The sequence below is a fragment of the Nerophis lumbriciformis genome, linkage group LG05 (genome assembly GCF_033978685.3).
Source record: "Nerophis lumbriciformis linkage group LG05, RoL_Nlum_v2.1, whole genome shotgun sequence".
In the NCBI taxonomy this organism is placed as follows: domain Eukaryota; kingdom Metazoa; phylum Chordata; class Actinopteri; order Syngnathiformes; family Syngnathidae; genus Nerophis; species Nerophis lumbriciformis.
The window spans coordinates 37677831-37697946 of NC_084552.2; the positions used below are offsets into that span (position 1 = coordinate 37677831).

General features: G+C 46.0%; 4 protein-coding genes across 9 annotated transcripts; 1 reads left to right on the forward strand and 3 right to left on the reverse strand.

Annotated features, from left to right (window-relative positions):
* Window positions 1–578: 578 nt before the first annotated feature.
* camta2 (calmodulin binding transcription activator 2) lies at window positions 579–10874 on the forward strand. 6 transcript variants are annotated; one of them, XM_061960441.1, is made up of 26 exons: window positions 579–604; window positions 1267–1356; window positions 1843–1946; window positions 2083–2150; window positions 2209–2344; window positions 2437–2508; window positions 2580–2727; window positions 2863–2991; window positions 3067–3247; window positions 3320–4139; window positions 4251–4835; window positions 4904–5030; window positions 7321–7455; window positions 7548–7720; window positions 7811–7992; window positions 8061–8139; window positions 8221–8455; window positions 8532–8738; window positions 8806–8954; window positions 9023–9204; window positions 9307–9511; window positions 9591–9662; window positions 9782–9802; window positions 9932–10125; window positions 10204–10278; window positions 10411–10874. In XM_061960441.1, exons 2-26 carry the CDS (start codon window positions 1323–1325, stop codon window positions 10463–10465), a joined length of 4368 nt encoding a protein of 1455 aa, XP_061816425.1. In that variant the 5' UTR covers window positions 579–604; window positions 1267–1322; the 3' UTR covers window positions 10466–10874. The 6 variants fall into 6 exon arrangements, 4 of the variants coding, with proteins under 4 accessions (XP_061816425.1, XP_061816424.1, XP_061816426.1 ...); XM_061960440.2 differs by having other exon boundaries at window positions 589–1120; XM_061960442.2 differs by having other exon boundaries at window positions 589–1356; window positions 8806–8945.
* A 107-nt stretch (window positions 10875–10981) lies between these two features.
* LOC133606466 (stress-associated endoplasmic reticulum protein 1) lies at window positions 10982–12119 on the reverse strand. Its single transcript, XM_061960451.2, has 3 exons — window positions 11913–12119; window positions 11570–11645; window positions 10982–11500 (listed from the first exon to the last, which is right to left on the reverse strand). The coding sequence occupies exons 1-3, from the start codon at window positions 11994–11996 to the stop codon at window positions 11460–11462; spliced, it is 201 nt and encodes a 66-aa protein (XP_061816435.1). The 5' UTR covers window positions 11997–12119; the 3' UTR covers window positions 10982–11459.
* A 1850-nt stretch (window positions 12120–13969) lies between these two features.
* nppcl2 (natriuretic peptide C-like 2) lies at window positions 13970–14546 on the reverse strand. The gene is made up of 2 exons (XM_061960450.1): window positions 14421–14546; window positions 13970–14236 (listed from the first exon to the last, which is right to left on the reverse strand). Exons 1-2 carry the CDS (start codon window positions 14517–14519, stop codon window positions 13970–13972), a joined length of 366 nt encoding a protein of 121 aa, XP_061816434.1. The 5' UTR covers window positions 14520–14546.
* A 1430-nt stretch (window positions 14547–15976) lies between these two features.
* On the reverse strand, window positions 15977–18987 carry eno3 (enolase 3, (beta, muscle)). The gene is made up of 14 exons (XM_061960444.2): window positions 18873–18987; window positions 18192–18281; window positions 18024–18119; window positions 17897–17955; window positions 17723–17792; window positions 17493–17626; window positions 17299–17415; window positions 17123–17228; window positions 16854–17051; window positions 16715–16791; window positions 16517–16641; window positions 16326–16434; window positions 16183–16241; window positions 15977–16107 (listed from the first exon to the last, which is right to left on the reverse strand). The coding sequence occupies exons 2-14, from the start codon at window positions 18274–18276 to the stop codon at window positions 16038–16040; spliced, it is 1305 nt and encodes a 434-aa protein (XP_061816428.1). The 5' UTR covers window positions 18277–18281; window positions 18873–18987; the 3' UTR covers window positions 15977–16037.
* Between the last annotated feature and the right edge of the window lie 1129 nt (window positions 18988–20116).

Below are 20116 nucleotides of genomic sequence, written 5' to 3' on the forward strand. Positions count from 1 at the left end.
TTGTCCAGAGTGTACACTGCCTTCCGCCCGGGTGTAGCTGGGATAGGCTACAGGTGCCCCCACCCCCCTGCGACTCGCTGTATGTGGTTTTGGTTTTGATATTGTATTTTTATTGTTTTTAATTAGCCATAATGTTAATTTGATAAAAGAAAATAGAAAAACTCCAACCTAACTCTAGCTTTACAATACCGAGGGCAATTGAGAAGATATACACATAAAAACAAACAGTAATAATAGCACAAATATTATTGCTTCAAGAACATTTAACAAACAGAATCAACCACAATGACAGAAACAGTATGTGTCATTATTATTGTTGGTATCACTTATCATTTCCACCACCGTTATAGCCACAACCAGAAGCAAAACATCCTCTTTAACAATTTGGTAACTCTATAGGAAGATTGAAGTACAAAATTGTCAGACTTATGTTTTAAAGGAAAAGTAAATTTTGACGCACACGTGAGATTGGGTATTTAATGTTTTTTTTTTTTTTTATGGGAGGTCAATTTGTCAATTCAACATTACGGTAAACCGATGGATGCAAGCATTACGGTGTCAACGCAATGACGTCAGAGGTAAGGAAGATGGCTGAAGGCGGAAGGTAAAGTAGTTAAGAGGCTGTCTTACCACAGAACGCTTGTCTGTCTCTGCGGACCGTTTTTTTTTACATCGATGTCTTTTAGACTTGTCCCCACTATACCGTCGTCTGGAACCCATTCACTCGGACGTAAAGTCCCGCTCAACAGTCGAAGGCGTCAAATCAGTGCTTTTAGCATGGCTAGCACAGCTGGCTATCAGAGCAGCTAAATATTATTGCGATGGATTTCTCTGGGAAGGAGAATTTCATATTGGTTTAATTGAGCTAGGATAAGCATGTTGTATGAGATACAAAAGTTTTAGAAAACGGGATGCCTGCCTTTAAAAAAAAAACCGAAAGCGGGGCGAGTAGGATGCTTGTAGTCGGGAGTGGGTGAACCGGTAATCGGACAGGCGAGCTACGCGAGCGCCAAGTCTGATTTGGGCCTCCAGGAGGCTTCGTAAGGTCTATCTGCGCGACTTTTGACCAGGAATTTGCGGACACGCCTGGAAAACATGTCAAAGTCGTTGCCACGCCACAGTGAGTGTCCGCCAAACTAAAATGCTACTCATTCATTATTAACCGCTCTCGTTTAGCTCTGTTTCCATCCTTGGCAACTGTAAGTACTTCTTCATGGTTGATCGATTGCATACTGACACGCTGTGTTTCAATGTGTGTGCGTGTAGTGGGGCAGTGTAGGTGGCCGTGCACTGTGTGAGACACCCTGCATAGACTCATCACCATGAGCAACAAGGAGATGGTTTCCACAGTGACAGGTCAGTGGTTCTCGCTCTGTTGCTATGGTACTATGGTAACCTGTTGTCAGTTATAGCGCTATCCATCCATCCATCCATTTTTCTACCCCTTGTCCCTCTCGGGGTTGCTCAAATGGGAATATTTATACAGATTCAAAGGAGTAGTGCGATTTTTGAAACAGTTTCACCTACTATGTACACAGTCTCCTGACTACACAGAAAGTTAAGTTAAAGTTAAACTACACAGAAAGTTAAGTTTAAGTTAAAGTACCCATGATTGTCACACACACACTAGGTGTGGCGAAATTATTCTCTGCATTTGACACATCACCCTTAATCACCCCCTGGGAGGTGAGGGGAGCAATGAGCAGCAGTGGTGGCCATGCATGGGAATAATTTTTGGTGATTTAACCCCCAATTTGGGAGGGAATTAGTTTCCTTCAGACCTTTTTTTAGTGCTGTTAAGACCAAAATGTGACATTCATGTGTGCTTGTGTGCACGTTCAGAGAATAAAAGCCAGAGGAAGGTGTTTGTTCCCAACAAGCTGCTGGAGTGTCTGCCTCGCTCATTCGGTTTGCCGAACGAGCGTCTCAGGTGGAATACGAATGAGGTCAGTCTATGTCTATATTGTAATACAATTCAATCCAAAGGATTTCTCTCAAAAAATTAATCATCTTCACACTGTCAATTGATTTATTCTTGTGGAGCTTCAGTATAAGTTGAAGTTCATGTGTGTATGCGTGCAGGAGATTGCATCTTACCTGGTAACCTTTGACAAACACGATGAGTGGCTCTCTTGCACTCTGAAAACTAGGTACACACACAAGCAGTTCAAGCAGCTCGTATTCTTGGCTGACCATTGACTGTTTCAGGCCAAAGAACGGCAGCATCATCCTCTACAACAGAAAGAAAGTCAAGTACAGGAAAGATGGCTACTGCTGGAAGAAACGCAAGGATGGAAAGACCACCCGAGAGGACCATATGAAGCTGAAGGTGCAGGGGATGGAGGTAAACAGCACTCCCTTCAGGGTACAAACAGCATTGCAGCCATAGTAAAATGAGTTTGCACTCAAGCTGACCTACTGTATCTGTGCTTGCAGTGTCTCTATGGTAATTATGTCCATTCCTCCATTGTGCCAACATTCCACCGGCGGTGCTACTGGCTGTTGCAGGTCAGCATACACACAAAAACACACTCACACATTCATACACACATTCACATGTGCCGTTCGCATTTCGACAGAACCCAGATATTGTGCTGGTCCACTACCTGAATGTGCCCTCCCTGGAGGATTCTGGGAAATTCAGTCCACTGCTGTGTGCTCTGACCAGTCGCCATGACAGCCTGAAGTGGAGCAGAGATGATCTGCTGAGTCAGCTCAAGCCCATGTGTAAGACACACTTGTCTTACAATTGCATGCATACATAGTCCAGATGAGTATTGTGTGTGTGTGTGTGTGTGTGTGTGTGTGTGTGTGTGTGTGTGTGTGTGTGTGTGTGTGTGTGTGTGTGTGTGTGTGTGTCAGTTCACAGCATCAAAGCTTCTGGAGATACCAGCGATTTCAGCATTGAGGAACTTGTACAGCTCATCCTAGATCGCCAGAGAACCAAACCTCAGCCGCGCACGCATGCCTGCCTCTGCAACACCAGCCAGGGTAATGCTCCCGCTGTGACATCACACGATAATGTGTGTGTGTGATGTGTACGTGTGTGTGTCTCATCACAACCAGGAGGGAACATTCCCCACAGCTGCAACAGCACCAAGCATCGCATCATCTCCCCCAAACTGCCCCCGTCCTCCTCACCTCTCTCCTCAGAGATAGGAGAGCTCGGGGGAGGCATGGGAGACGCCAAACTGCCTCACCTCCAGGCACAGAGCAGCCCCGCCTCGTCTCCACGTCCCCCCTCTACGTATGTGAGCACCACGAGCTCCTTGGATGTGAAAGGGGACAGCGGATGTGAACCATGTTGTGCTTCTTGCAGCTCGGCCTCGTCACCCTTGCAGCCACATGTGGGAAACCACAGGAACGGTTTCTACGGCGACCACCATGGCAACCTGACCACGGTGGCACTGCCACATAATGCGGTGATCGTCATGGCAACCACTACTGCCATCTCAGGTGGAGCCAAAGGGGATGATCCAGCCAACCAATTATTACTCCCCCCCTCCATCCACCTTCCTGGAAAACCTGCCTCCCCTTGCCCTCCCTCCCCTACAACGCCATCCATCCCCCCTCCTGTCCATCCAACGGGGATGACCACCCTGTCACTCGCTCTTCTTCCCTCCCCTGTCTTAGGAGGCCTGCTCCTCAAACCTTCCTCTTCTGCCTCCCTCCGATCTCCACCTGCCCCCCTGGCAACCTCACCTTCCCCTCCTATGTCATTCTCCTCCTCGTCTCTCCCCACATTCCTCCCACCTGCCTTCGATCCTGATTCCTTCTTGAACTCCCCCAAGCAGGGCCAAACGTACGGCGGCCCACTTCCTCGTTCGAGTTGTACCCCTTCCCCTGTTATCTGCTCTTGCTCCCCCCTTTCACCTTCCTCCCTAGCACTCTCGCCCACCTCCACCCCACCCTCATCAATTTCCCCTCCTTCATCCCTCTCCTCCTCCTGTGAGAATGACAGAAAGGACTCCGCTTCCCTTCCCCCCTCCCTGTCCCTTTCCCCAACTTCCTCGGTTGCCCCGGCCCTCCTCCCTCTTTGTTTGGAGCTCGGCGCGCTAGGGGAGTCTGAGGAAAAAGACCAAGGAAGTGGCAATAATGTGCGCAGCTTAGCTCCTCCCACAAAGTTGGCACTGCTACAGGTGAGTCACACCTTTGGCACCTACACAAACAAATATTATCATGACAACACATTTGGTTCCAGTACTACAACCATATGAACTGGCTGGGGTGTACATGTCTGTCTGGTGCAGCCCTGCCACTCTTCAAATGCGTCACCACGACAACAGATGAGAAGTAGTGCTGCTTTACTGCCGTCAGATGGCCAGCTCAAACAGTCACCTAATCAGGAGCAGCCCTATGATCACCTACCAGGACCTGGGGCTGCACCCTTACCCCCTCTATCACATCAGCCCATTCGGCAACAATCCGATAACCAGGAAGATATCACCATGGAAACCTCTGCCCAGTTACCAGCCATCTTGCAGGTGAAGGAGAGGATGGGGCAGGGGCATAACTCTGAAGCCCCTCCTATGGAGACCCAACTGGAAGCAGAGCCCTGTGGGCAGGAAGCAGAGGAGCTTGTCATCTCTTTTGACAGCCAATTTCCTGACCTGATCTCTGATCTCATCACAGAGGAAGCAAATTCTGTCGCACCTCTTCCCTCCACAGCTGTGGATGTTGGTGCAACCCCTGCTGTGTTCCCAGCTGGAATTCGCTACATGGTGCCCCCCCAGCCCTCCCCCTCTTCCTCCTTCCTACCCTTTCCTCACCCACTGCCAACTTCGTCCCGACTTGCCTCTATCACAGACTTCTCACCTGAGTGGTCGTACCCCGAGGTAACCCATCATCAGCACCACAAAACTTCTTCACAATTCTAATATACATATGTGTGTGTGTTGTGCAGGGTGGGGTGAAAGTATTGATCACAGGACCGTGGAGTGAGCAGCTGGGTCAATACCTGTGTGTGTTTGATCAGAGCTCTGTTCCGGCATCACTGATCCAACCTGGCGTGCTGCGCTGCTACTGCCCCGGTATATGCACACACATGCACTAGGGATGTAACGATAAATCGTATCAATGACAACTGATGGTTAATATTACTGTTAAAATGATTTTAAAAAGGGATCGATAACTCCATTTTGATATACTCACGGACTAATGCTAACATGAAAACAAGAGACATGAATGTCTTCCCCCATTTAGAAACAACATACCCCAATCTTAACTTGCATAAACGCATTGCTGTCTGAGTAACTAAGCCATTGAATTGTGCACATTGAACCTACAATCTTTGCTCTCTTAGCACAGAGTAATCGTTCTATACTCGGAAGAATAAAGGATACGGGATCCAGTGTGTGTGTTAGTGATTTAGTGTGAGAGTTAAAAATGTTGTTTGGACTTGGTTGTTGATCGTCCCCCTCTTTGTCATCCTTACAAAATCCGGGCAAAAGCTACAATATCTAACATCTACATACCTGCCAACTACTCCGGTTTTCCCGTAATTAGTACGGTTTTCATCAACCTATTCCGGGTTACGGTTGCAGTGATTAAAAAATACGGTTTTTCATTAATTTAAAAAAAATATATTTTTTAAAGGTTTATTCACGAAATCGCGTAACAACAATGACATTCGACCTGCTTCCCGTAACTTCCTATCGAGCCATTCCGCGAGGCTATTTATAGCACCGCTGCCAAGCACGAGGCACCTGTTGCCATTGTTTCCAAACGAGCGAACGATCATGAAATCAGCCGGAGAAAAATCGCATAAGAGTCTTAAACGGAAAAGAAAACTGCAGTCATTCCGTGAAGAATATTCAAAAGCCTATCCGGGAATAATTATCCGTTCCAAAAAGGGTGAAAACTACGCGAATTGCACCTTGTGCAGACAAGATTTTTCGATCGGACACGGAGGAATTAGCGATGTAAAAGACCACGTTGGGACAAAAAAACACAAGTCTAATGCCGTTGCTAGCGATACAAGTGGAAAACTTTCAACGTTTTTCGGATTTTAGCCACAAAAAGGTAATGACACCAATGTTATCTATTGGAATTGTTTAGTACTGTTATACTGTTAAAAGTGTTTATACTATTTATGCTTTCAAGTCCAAGTTGAAGAAATCTTGTTAAATGTTGACAGCATAACTACCAAAATACAGAAGTATGTCCTTAATATTTTTGCAGTGCTATTTCTGTTGAAAAGTTAAAATGATTACATTAGAGATGTGATGTGCCACTTTTCAAGTGTCTGATGGCTTAAATTAATTTTCATTAATTTTTCATATTTTGAATTATTTTTAAAGGCTTACAAAAAAACTACATTTGAATTGTAATTCCATGCTATTGACAGGACTATTAATTTTAATGAAGTTAGCTTACCATGTTTACAGTATGATAATTGTGATAGAAATGTGAATTTTAGGCACAGAATATTTTTTACAATTGAACAAGGCAGTAGATTATACAAGCTTGGACAGAAAGTTAATAATGACACCAATTTTTTTTTTAATGGAATTGTTTAGTACTGTTTTACCATTTGTTTACTGTAAAAAGTGTTTATACTTTCAATTAACAAATTGAAGTCTTGTGAAAGGTTGACAGGATAACTGGCATTAACTGTCAAAATAATTTCAAACTATTGAAGTTAGCGTACAGAATAAACATGTCAATCAACCCATATGATTTTTGCTGTAATATTTTTGTTTTGAAAAGTCACTGTGACTGATAGAAAAGTGATGGTTTTAGCAACATTTTAACCTGTCTGAATGCTAATAATCATTTTGCGTCGGGGGGCGAAGCCTGAACCCCCCACCAGGACTTTGTCCTGGACCTACCGGGGCCTGCAGCCCCTGGACCCTGGCTACTAGGTTTTTCTGATTTCAAAAGTTGGCAGGTATGCATCTACATAAACATCTTACAATCTGGGAGCTTCATTGCTTGTGATTTTGGTAGACCTGGGCAGAGACTTCTGGAGAATCTGCAGGTCTCTATCTCTGACTGTGTGTTTCAATCGCCATTTTTACAACACAAATTCTTCGACAACTCCTACTTCTCATCTTCCTCACATTGTGCAATGTGCATGCGTATGACCAAAGCTCCACACACCAAACTAAGTAGTAAAACAGGAAAAACACATTATCTGAAGCGAGTCAGCTCAAGCGATTCAGATTTTTTGAATAAATTGTTGCATCCCGAGTAGGTTGTATCAGCTTTTTTTTGACAGTATTAAGGAAGCAGCCTAGCATGTGTCCAATAGTTTATTCTCACAGACAGATGACCTACTGCTGCCCCTTCTTACAATCATTTGGTGTTTTCTCTCCCTAGCTCACGAGGCCGGGCTCGTCTGTCTTCAGGTTCTGGAGTCTGGAGGTTCTGTTTCCTCATCAGTTCTGTTTGAGTACCGTGCAAGAAACGCCAGTTCGCTGCCCAGCTCTCAGCTCGACTGGCTCTCATTGGATGGTCAGACTGGTCACTGTAGTCTGATATTAGGAACAAGTTTAGCTCCTCTTTACAACCTGGTTACTTGACAAAAAGATTTCTGTGTTGTACAGACAATCAGTTCAGAGTGTCCATCCTGGAACGCCTGGAGCAGATGGAGCGCAGAATGGCAGCTATGGTGGCCCACAATGTTACCCAACAGCACAACACACAACAGCAGTGGCAGCAACATGGCAACCGGCTGGCCACGCCGCCTCCCACACACACACCCGACGACTGTGACCAGGTGTGGAGACTGACCAATGACTTAAAAGTGTAAGTCACATCAGCTGACTTTGTGTGTGTGCATGCATGTGTGCGTGCGTGCGTGCGCCAGTCGCCCCAGTGGTTTGAGAGGAGGATTGTACGAGTGTGTGAGAGGATGATGAGAGGAGTGCGATGGAGTGGAGGTGAAGAAGATAGGCTTCATCACTCTGTGCGGCACCGTGGGATGACACTGCTCCACCTGGCGGCTGCACAGGGTTATACATACCTGATAAACACGCTCATTACCTGGAGGTACACACACACACACACACACACGCACACAAATACACATCTGCTTAACCCTTTGATGTGGTGTATAGGCATGTTCACAGTGAAAGTTTGGACCTGGAACAGGAAGTTGATCCCCTCAACGTTGACCACTTTTCCTGCACGCCGCTGGTATGACACGCTTCGGTCATGACTCTCTGATATGTTGTAGGGTCAGACACCTCTCAGGTTTGATGGGTTGTGTGTGTATAGATGTGGGCGTGTGCTCTGGGCCATCAGAGGGCAGCGGAGCTCCTCTATGCCTGGAATAGTTTGGCTCTTGGCATCCCAGACTCACTGGGCCGCCTACCGCTCGCTGTGGCCCGCTCCAGGGGACACACGTGTCTCGCTGGTGCTCTGGAGGACCTGCACATGCAGGCGCACGTGACTCCCAGAGACGCACATGCGCATCCTCCAGCCTCACCTCTGTCGACAAGCCCGGACACAGGTGACATGCCAGTAGGTAGTCACGGGATGTGAGGTCATTGCTGCGATTCTAACCATCCTGCTTCTGCCCATTGCAGGTCTCAGCTCTTCCAGCAGCCTCCCCTCCCCTAGTGATTCCTGCTCCCCCTCACAAAGCTCTGCTTACTCTAGTTACTCTGCCCCCATGGACACCTCTCCGTCCTCTCCATTGTCTCCTTCATCTTCCTCTTTATCCTTGCCCGTCTCATCTTCCCCATCGACCTCCCTGGTTGTGTCGCCTGCATGGGGGGAGGGGCCAAACACAGGTAACGTTTGATTAAAGAACATGTCCTCTGGGCAGTACCAACCTGTTTTTACTAATTGTTCTAGCAGATTTGAACCGGTGCGACCTCATGGAGTGTAACAGCGAGAGCTCTGCTTCCCCAGTCCTCCCCCACATGGAGCCAACACTGGCGGAGCATCTCCTGTGCTACAGCGAGAACGTGGAAAACGAAGGCGAGGAGGAAGAGGAGGTGCTCGAAGTACATGTTACACAATGCGTCACTACTTAATTCTAACTGCAAATATTGAGACGTGCTGTTGGTCACAGGTTGACATGGCCACCCTGGCCGAACAAATCATTGAGGCAACACCAGAGCGAATCAAACAAGAGGACTTCACCAACGGGGCAGAGTCACCGCTCCGTGAGAGTGGGGACAATCCCGCCATTGAGGACACCTGGTTGGCAACCTACCTGGACACAGTCGACGCCCATACGCAATCTCTGCCAAGGTAACCCGTAAGCATCATCTTTTTCTTGTGGGAGAGAAGCATCTCTCCACTTTTTGAGGAGGTCTTGATTCATGGGAACCATGTTTTTTTCACTCTATTTAGGCGAATCTGCCCTCCCTCGCCCCTCAGCGCTTTGGCCCTTCAGAGGCTTCGCCCCCCCTCCTCTGTGGCATGGGCGGAGTTTCTAAATGCATCAGCCAATGGAAAGATGGAAAGGGACTTTGCCCTGCTGACACTGACGGACGGCGAACAGAGGGAACTCTATGAAGCTGCCAGGATCATCCAAAATGCCTTCAGGAGATACAAGGTGCCCTTGGGTGCCTAATCAGTGAGTGTTTGTGCTGTCCCCTACTAGACCGTCTCTCATTCACTATGTATGTGTGCAGGGTCGCAGGTTGAAGGAGCAGCAGGACATGGCTGCAGCTGTCATTCAAAGATGCTACCGCAAATACAAACAGGTGTGTGAGCATGTGTGCCTGTGTATGAGCTTGAGTGTCTGCTTGCGTGCGTGTCTGCGTGATCCAGCTTCACTAACACTAACCTGCTGTGTTTCTCTGCCTCCTCTCTCTCTGGCTAGCTAACATGGATAGCTCTGAAGGTAATGGTGAATCAGTAGATGTATGTAGTGTGACGTGCGTGTGGGAACAAGTACAAGAATGACATGTGCACTACAGAGATCATCACTTCCTGTCCTTTGACTCACCTTGTGCCTTTTTCCCTCCGCCAGTATGCGCTCTACAAAAAGATGACACAAGCGGCCATCTTGATCCAGTCCAAATTTCGTTCATACTACGAGCAGAAACGCTTCCAGCAGAGTCGGCGGGCAGCAGTGCTAATCCAGCAGTACTATCGCAGCTACAAGGAGTACGAGAGGCTCAAGCAGGGTCCTGGCGGCGGCGCAGGCCACACCCCCAGAATGAAGTAAGCTCAGTCTCAATGGACTTAGGTGGCTTGTGAGCATGGATTTTGAGCAACAGCTGTTTGTCCTCTGTCCACCAGGGGGACCTTCTTGACCAAGAAGCAGGACCAGGCAGCGCGAAAGATCATGAGATTTCTGAGACGCTGCAGACATCGGTAACACACACACACACACACACACACACACACACACACACACACACACACACACACGTGCACAGTCTGCTCTTGACCTCCTCTTGTGATTGACTGCCACTCGTATGTATGTATGTGTGTGTGACGGCGCAGGATCAAGGAACTGAAGCAAAACCGAGAGCTGGAGAGGCGGGGACTGACCACATAGATGCCCTGCCCTGCCCTGCCCTGCTTGGCAAGGACGTGGACTGTTCTGATGAATGTAGTTTTTGGCAGGGAGCTTTCAGAAGGTTTCACCACAATCATATTGACAAGTTAAAGGTGGTCATGTGACGTAAATACATACATCTCGTCGCATGAATAGTGTGAGTGCGTATATATATATATATATATTTATTCACCCTGTACACAGGGACTTTATAGATGCTTTTATTTATGAGTACAAGTCTTAATGAACTGTGACATTTGACCCCAGTGTGAGGTGCTGATCCGAACTTGAAATTCATGTGCGTGTGCTTGAGAAAAGCTCCTGGACTCCCCATCTGCACTCTCCAAATTGTATGTTGAGTACACTGTTGTCATGGCATCCCGTGAGCCAGCATGAGCTTACAACTGTTTGCATGAGTTTTTAATTTCCTGCTTGTTTGTTCACAAAGCGCCACTTTCCAGCCTCTGGTGTCAATGTATTTTTACGCCTGCTCCAAGCGATAAAAAAAGACACGTGTAGAGAAAAATATCTGCTTTATTTCATATAAAAGCTGTGGCTCTTCAGCTTTGGACAGCAACAAAGCATTATAGGGCGTGTTATGGTTTTCACTGGAATACATGGGCAATGTAGTGAACAGTTGCTTGGTGCATCCCCGCCCAGCTGCCAGGTTGTCGGCTAGAAACCACTCATCTCTGATGATTCTGGAACATCTCCGGGTGGTGGAGCAGCGACAGACAACATAGGTCAGCTTTTGATATGCTTTGTGTCCAAAAAACTCCAAAAGCAACACACTTAATTGATGCCTGCCGCTACATGTTGTAAAAATTAAAAGTTAGACTTTGCAGTTTGATCAGAAGGTAAACAGAACCAGCCAGGACACTAATAAACCATCAATATCAGATCAATACAATAGCAAAATAAAAAATATATATAACTAAATAGGATCAGTTTGCTTCCCAGGTGTATTTGTCAACGCTTCCTCAGCTCCCGACGTTCACATGCCCTGTCTGATACTCTGGATGATCTGGAAGATGGCTACACACCGACACGTGCACGTTAAATCAAAGGTTAGAAACAGCCATGACGTCACAGCCATGAACTCACCTGAGCCACAAACCACAAAGACGAAGAGCGCCAGCAGCCACGGACCCACCGGAGACTTCTCCTCGTTGACCGGCCGCTGGAAGACAAACGTCCCGCGGGCGCTCAGTCATTTGTAAAGTAAATCAATTATTTTCATTTTTTAAGGTTAGCTTTGATTGTTAGCTCGATCAGCTCTTAAATTACCTTTAGTTCTGAGTCAACAACAAATGGGAGTCACAGCTACAGATATAAACACATTCAAATATAAATGTATAATTGTATGGGGTACAAATATATGGCATTATGTGATGTGGGACGGTGACACAAGAATCGCAGCGTTAGCCGTTAGCTCGGCTGTCGGTACCGATGTTTTCTGGACGTGTCCCCGCTGTGTGATTGTCTTGCTGTGCCGCTCGTTCGCCACTTTCATCCTCTGCACTGCCGACATGTTTGTGGTGGCGCCGAACCGAACCAGGACGTGAGCCGGAGGGAGACGTCTGCTACCCGCTGCCGAAAGATAGGCGCTCTTACGGCAATGCTAGCCTTTCCTAGCGGAAAACGACTCTGTCACGTGACGGTCTCGTTGCCTTCGCGCGAATGTAGCGACAACGACCCCGGCTGGAGGATAATGGCGGCACACTCCGCCAATTTCATTGTCGAACAGAGCGCAAACATGTTTTGTCTTCAGATTAAGTCATCTGCCGTTGTAATAAATAATAATTTAGCAACGTCAGCATTATTTTTGAAGTATTCCGGATTTAAATGATGCATTTTGTGAAGCATATGAACAAATGTGTCAATTATAATTTGAAGTATATATATTATTAAGCGTCATAATGTATTTAATGATTTTTTTTTATGTTTCACGATTTAATTTCATGATTTACAAATGTAATTTAATGACACATTTAGGTGATTTTTGAAATATTTATTACATTTTGTCCAATATGTTTATTTTATTTGGACTATCACTTCATGAGTTTAATTTATCTCTCAACTCAGCCGTCAAAGTTAGTGGGCGGATCCTAACACCTGATTGGTTACCCGGCACTTTTACTTGCAATGATTGGACTGCATTTTTGTTCCCACTTAGTTATTAATTTATTCAATTCCTCTGTCCAACTCACCCATCAAAGTCAGAGGGCGGGGCTAACACAAACATTAAAAAAAAATCCCAATATGGTGCTGTGTAGTGGCTGCTAATTGCTAGAGCTTTGTGGTCTTGTGTATTGTCCTTTTGTGTTCCTAATGTTTTGTTTTGGTTTTCCTTGCGTTTTACTTTTGTAGCTTTATGGAGAATTAAAGGGCACCGCTGAAGTGGCAGCTGACTGTATCAGCTCGTTGCTTTATTATGTCCTTTGTGTTGTTTGATGTTTCCCTTATTTTCACATGTTTTTTTTACCTTATTTTTCATGGACATTTTGTATCTGCATTGCCTCCACATAATTGTGGGATAAATAATCCCACAATCCTATTCCTTACCTGTGGAAGTCTTTCAAAACATGGCAACTCAGGAGAATATATTCACACTTTTTTGGGGGAGTTGGTGGTCTATTTTAACATTGCGGATTATGTGGAAGGGACACCTGCTGACCCAGAGCATGGGTCAGCAATTATAAAGTTAAAAGTTAAGGAATATATTGAAGTTGTTGTGGAATTATTTCCACACTTTAAGACCAATATATCAACCAGTTCTCCTCCACTTCTGTGGTAGAATGGTTCAACAGGCAAGTAACTAATCAGTTGTTAGAAGTTGGAACCTGCCAATTGACGGCTGAGTTGACAGACAAAATAAATTCATGAAGCACTGATAAGGGCAAAATGGGACAAAATTAAATATTTAAATAATTACAAAAATGTGTAATTAAATAATTACATCATTAAATAAAACATGATATACCTAAATTAATAGTTAATAGTGGAATAATTAATGACAAAGAAATCAATAATTATCTAGATTAGGAAGTAAATATAATCTTACATCAACATGAGTGACATGTTTGATACTACATATGTATTTAATTACAACTATAATTAATTTATGATACATTTAAGTAATTATTTAAATATTTATTACATTTTGTCCCATTTAGGCCAGCCACCATAGCATTCAGGTATCAAATGTGAAGATCTCAATGGTGACACAAAAATATACTTTTTATTCTTAATTTCAGGAGAGCAATCAGCAATCATCTTTCTTTGAAGAAGTTTGTCAACATACTAACAAGGTAAGCACATGTTACATACATGCTTGTCTTTGTCCCTCACACACACTTACACACTCACACTTTCTTCTGACTGTGTTTTAGCCAGGGATCAAGGGTCTGAGGTAGGAAAAAGTACCTGTGTCTTGAACAGGCATACACCTTTTGTCCCTCGTTATTAAACGAGGATAGCTGTCATTAAAAAGTGAAACAAAAGTCAACAACCTAGTCCACTGATGGAGCCAATGCGATCCATTTTCATACCAAAGCATCCTCTTCCTCCCATCATCGCCTTCCGATTCCGCCTCCTTATCTTGGAATGTTGCCGCAGGAAGTCCACAAGGAACTGTGATGAAGACTCCTGCCTCCTGGTCAATCCCCTGGAGGGGACGGGCATTCCAGCTGGGCCCTCTGTGGCGTCCCCATATGGGGGCGGGGCCACAAGGAGAGAGGAGAGCCGCGAGCCAAACATTGAGGTCATGACCTGGAGACAAGCGAGACATCCATTTGTTTTTGTAATAAAAACACAATCAAGACATCAATTTGACTTTAGACGGTGCTGAGATCAAGACACACACAATACTGCCGTTTGTCATTTAAAGAAGACTCAGTCAAGATGTCTGTTGTTTTTTTTGGTAAGGCAAGTATGAAGGCATGACATCACTGACCTTGGTGTCATCTCGTGGAGGCGATGATCTGGACTCAGCAATGATAGCGAGGATGATGAGGACGAGAAGGGTGAGCACGGAAGAAGCTGAGGCGTTCATTTTGCAAGAAGATGATTGGCCAAAGCTGAGTAACGTTATGTGCTGTGATTGGTTGTTGAGTTGATGTTGTCTTTTATTATGGCTTGTAATGTGCTGCTAACTACACACTGAACTCTTGACAGGCGGAGCGTTAGCTTAGCATCAGCTTGTGCAGCAGCGGAGCCCCTTGTGGCCACTGATGAACATGAAATGTTTGTCAAAAAGATTAACTTTGTTGTTCGAATTGAACTTACTTACGTTATTTACTCAAAGACAAAGTTTGTGTCGGTCGTCGACTGGTAATCAATAAATTTCGTCTCCAATAGTGACGGAAAAAAAGTCCTCCCGGTCAGGACGCGTCTGAAGACTAATAGCAACCCATCGAGCTTTTATAGCGCTTTAGTGGCGTGATGTCACACATGCTTAGTGCCGAAGTCCCCATGGTGATGGCCTGGGCTATGCACGCATGCACACACAATTGCACCCATGCAGGTGTAGGATGTGTATAGAGGAGGTATATAAATCATCACTGGAAATGTCCCGTTAAGGACACGGGATGGCTGCAGTTCTGTCTTGTCGGACTTCTTGTGAAGGTTCCATGCTCACCTGTACACGATTCAATGCAAAAGTTACTCTTCATCACCACCACCTCCTGTCTGTCTCTCATGACCTCTGACCTCACATCCCAGCCTTCTTGTAAAGCATCACCGTGGCAACGTGGTCGTCCCAGGCAACTATTTCCTGTGCAAGGGGGCGGAGCTACAGAGGTTCACAGGGCGCCAACGAAAGGTGTGTTTAATGACCCCCTTCACTTTTGTCTCACAAACGAAACCTCGCCCCCCTTTCAGCACATTGACGTCACACGCTCACACACACACAATAGCACATCAATCACTGTGTGTGTCTGTCATGAGATGTTCTTGCCTGCCCACAGCAAGGCAACACACACACACACACACACACACACACACACACACACACACACTTGGAGCGACATGGTGGCGAGGGTGAGAGGTCAGCGTTGTGTTGGTGTCACATGGCTGCTGCTCATTGCTAGGAAACTGGCAGGTTTGGTCCCAAACTTTCTGAGCGTTGACGTCACATTGGCTGAGTGGCTTCATAATGCCTTCAGGGTCGTGTGGAAATCTCATTTAGTGGGAGTGTCTGTGTGGTCATGGGCGTAGCTAAGGGGGCGGCTTCTTTGGCTCAAGTGCCCCTAAAGATTTTTTCTGAAAAACCCAATAATGAGAATTTAACATGCAGTAACGTGCAGTACCGGAGTCCAACAGAAGAGCAGCACCTGTGTAAAGTCCCCTAAACTTTTCCTTTGTTAAAGATACAAGTAGCAGCTGACAAAAGCAAAAGCAACACAAGCTGGATGATGTATTAGTTCATAATGAATAAATGACTAATATTCATGAATAATTCAGAGTAGATCTGTTTTAAAGTGTTTGTCATTAACAACAGGAAGAAGAAGATTATGGTTAATTTTTTTATTTCTTATTATCAGAAGGTTGACATTCGCTCGCCATGGCGACTTCAGTTGATTTTGGGATGGCGGTAGTCCTTCCCGGCAAACTTGGCCTTGTCACCCAGCTCCTCCTCGATCCTAAAGGGTGACGTCAGCTGTTACAAAGTGCTTTTATTTTGAAAACGTGAAGGCCAAAAACCGGGAAATGCTCACCTCATCAGCTGATTGTATTTGGCCAAACGCTCTGATCTGCAGGGGGCGCCGGTCTTAATCTGCAGCCGACATACACAAGTCAGCGCGGGGACATGTGTGTGTGCACGTGTGTGCAGGTGTGCACAAGTGTGTGCATATGTTACCTGTCCGGTACAGAGCCCAACCACCAGGTCCGAGATGAAAGTGTCTTCCGTCTCTCCTGAGCGATGGCTGACCATCACACCCCACCCACTGCTCTGAGCCAGCTTGCACCTGACACACACACACACACACTCAGTGTTTAAGCGACAGCTATCAAGCAAAGTAAGAACAATGGGCAGGGCGACGTTCTTACGCCTGAATGGACTCGCTGACAGAACCGATCTGATTGACTTTGAGGAGGAGACAGTTGCAGGCCTTCTTTTCCACCGCCTGTTGGATCCTCTTGGGATTGGTTACCGTCAGGTCGTCTCCTACGATCTGATTGGTTGAGGAGCGTGTGGTTGTCATACTGAGCATCGTGTATCGAGCATATAGGGTTGACTTGACAAACCTGGATGTCCACAGAAGACGTGAACTTGGCCCACTGCTCCCAGTCGTCCTGGTCAAATGGGTCCTCGATGGACTGGACTGGATGGAGAAGACAAGCGTGAGTCTTGTTCCAGTCTTTCCTGTGAGCGTTGCTATCTTACCCGGGTAGTTCTTGATGAAGGTGCGATACAAGTCTCCCAGCTTTTCGCCGCTGATGTGTCTTGAAGGGTCGTCAGGTGACTTGAAATCCAAGTCGTACTTCCCGCTGCGGAAGAACTCGGACGCTGCCACATCCATCCCAATGATGATCTTGTCCGGGTATCCCGCCTTCTCGATGGCTGTCTTCAACAGCTCCAGAGCTGCACACACACAAACAAAGACACACCAGAAGGATGGATGATGATGATGAAGTTGTTAACGTGAGTCTCACCTTCGTTGTTCTCCAGGATGTTGGGAGCAAAACCTCCCTCGTCTCCCACATTGGTGGCGTCTTTTCCGTACTTTGCTTTGATGACGTTTTTCAGGTTGTGGTAGACCTGCAGACAATGCTGTTAAACCAGCGCTAAGCTATCGGGCAGCTACTGGGACAGTTAGCGGCGTTAGCACCTCGGCGCCGATCCTCATGGCCTCGTGGAAGTTGGCAGCGCCCACCGGCAGAATCATAAACTCCTGCATGGCCAGCTTGTTCCCGGCATGGCTTCCTCCATTGATGACGTTGAACGCCTGAGGACCAGATGACCAGTCTTACGTGGATGATGATGATAATGATGATAGGCAAACAGAGTCTCCTCCTCTCTCACAGGAACCGGAAGGATAACATCTTTGTGTCCGGCGAGGTCAGCGATGTGGCGGTAAAGGGGAACTCCCTTCTCCGCGGCCCCCGCCTTACAGACGGCCAGAGACACTCCCAGGATAGCGTTAGCCCCAAACTTAGCTGCAACAGAGAAAATGGGACAAGGACAGACCGTCGGGTCAGGCATGGATTGGCGGGTCAGGGACAGACAGACAGGCGGGTCAGACATTTGCTTACATTTGTTTTCAGTGCCGTCCAAGTCCAGCATGAACCTGTCGATCTTCTCCTGTTCAACAACGCTGATGTTCTGGAGCAAGAGAGACATGATTGGAGCTAGTGGTTAACTTCCAGCGTTTACTTTTACATCATTCTAGAAAGTTCTGCTCAAAATGTTAGCTTGTATCCAGTGACCTTCCCGATGAGCTTGGGAGCGATGTCCTTGTTGACGTGGTCCACAGCCTTTATCGTTCCTGAGGAAACACAAGATAATGTGTGTCAGCCACGTTTGGCGTGAGTTAGCGAGGATCACATTCTAGACCTTTGCCCAGGTAGCGGCTCTTGTCGCCGTCTCGGAGCTCCAGAGCTTCGTGGACGCCAGTGGAGGCGCCGCTGGGGACCGCCGCTCTGAAAAGACCTGAGAGGACAAACAGCTGTTTCTCTGCGCTACAGGAGTTTAGCTATGTGTGCCGCATTTGCGCATGCTCACCCTTTGCTGTCCACAGGTCCACTTCGACTGTGGGGTTACCTCTGGAGTCCAGAATCTCCCGAGCATGGATCTTTGTGATGGACATCCTGTCTGAGGATGATGCAGAAGTAAAGCAAGTGAGATATGTGTCTGCATGTGTCAATCATAGTCAACAGGGCCAATGGGAGGGGGGGGGAGAAACATTAAGTTGGAGCTGAGTTATTAATACTATTAATACTGTGACCTTTCATAAAGGTCATGAGTATGCCCCACCCCCAGGCTAGCTGGACGCTAACATGATGCCATTAGCACACATGTGAGTCAAGCTAACCCTAGAAGACAAGAACCATTGTTTTTGATTGATTGATTGAGACTTGTATTAGTAGATTGCACAGTACAGTACATATTCCGTACAATTGACCACTAAATGGTGACACCCGAATAAGTTTTTCAACTTGTTTAAGTCGGGGTCCACGTAAATCAATTCATGGTACAAATATCAGGGCCACAGCCTATACTCATTGCATTGAATAACGTTGTCCGTCTGGACTTTGTCCTCACTTCTTGTTTGTCCCATTTTGGTCATATTGCCCTTGGCGCTGAAGGTCATGTACTTGCTTCATCATTAATGCTCATCAATGACAAGCGATTTGATACAAAAACCGGAGGAAAATGTTCAAAATCAAAGTAGAGCAAGCCTACCTCAGCTGTAGTGTGGGTGGCTAGGGGCGGGGGTCGTCTTGGTCCACCTGTCTCTGCGAGTGACAAGGAAGTGTCCTGCCACAGGCTGGACGCTTTTTATGGACCCTGGCTGGTTGGGGGCGGACCCCGCTGCGGTTCAGGGAGTGTGTGCATTTGACGCTGACTTTGATGTTTATGTTTGTCCATAAAGTTTCTGCTGCCGCTACATTAATTTGTCCGAACATGTCCAAGCAGCCACATGCCCATTGTTAGCATGTTAGCTTCAACTTAGTTTTCTTCTTCTATTTCCCTGTTTGCACACGTGTCCTTAAACAGAGACATACTCCCTAACTTGCACCGAGAAGGTCAAAGTTCATTTAAAGGGGAAATGTGACACGCTGAGCATTCAACCAAAGGTCAAGAACACACACACACACACGCACGCACACACACGGCTCTGATGGGGACGTGAGCACAAGTTGGATCGCATGTTTTCTATTTAGGGCCTGTTAGGTGCACATAAAGGTTAAAGTGTGTGTGTGTGTGCGCGCGAGTGCGTGTGTGATAGTCTGTAGTAGTCTAATACTAGTCGGTGGTGCTGATGGTGTAGTGGTGATGTAATAATCAATCTATCAATGATGTAGTAGTGACAAAGTGTATCATGATGCATCAGTAATGTGTTGATGTAATGATGCATCAATGTAGTGCTGACATGGAGATGTGTTATTTTGATGTAGTGTAGTAGTGATATATCAGTGTTTATGAATGATTTAGTAATGACAAAATATATAAATAATGTAGTTGTGACATAAATATGTATTAATGATATAGTGGTGACGTAAAAATGTATCAGTGCTAATATAATGATGTAATGGGGACAAAATATATCAATGGTGCAGTGGTGACGTTATGATGCATCATTGATGTAAAAGGGACACAAATGTATCAATAATGTAGTGGTGATGACGATACATTAATAGTGATGATGCAAATACCGTATGTATTAATGGGGTATTATGTGGGATCTGAACCGAGGATGTCGTTGTGGCTTGTGCAGCCCTTTGAGACACTTGTGATTTAGGGCTATATAAATAAACATTGATTGATTGATATTACTGACATAATGATGCATCATTGATGTAATAGCGACGTAAATGTATATCAATAATGTAGAAGTGATGTAATGATTGTCATCGTGACGTGAAGCTGTGTTAATGACATAAGGGGGATGTAAAGATGTATCATGACACACCCATTTTGGATTT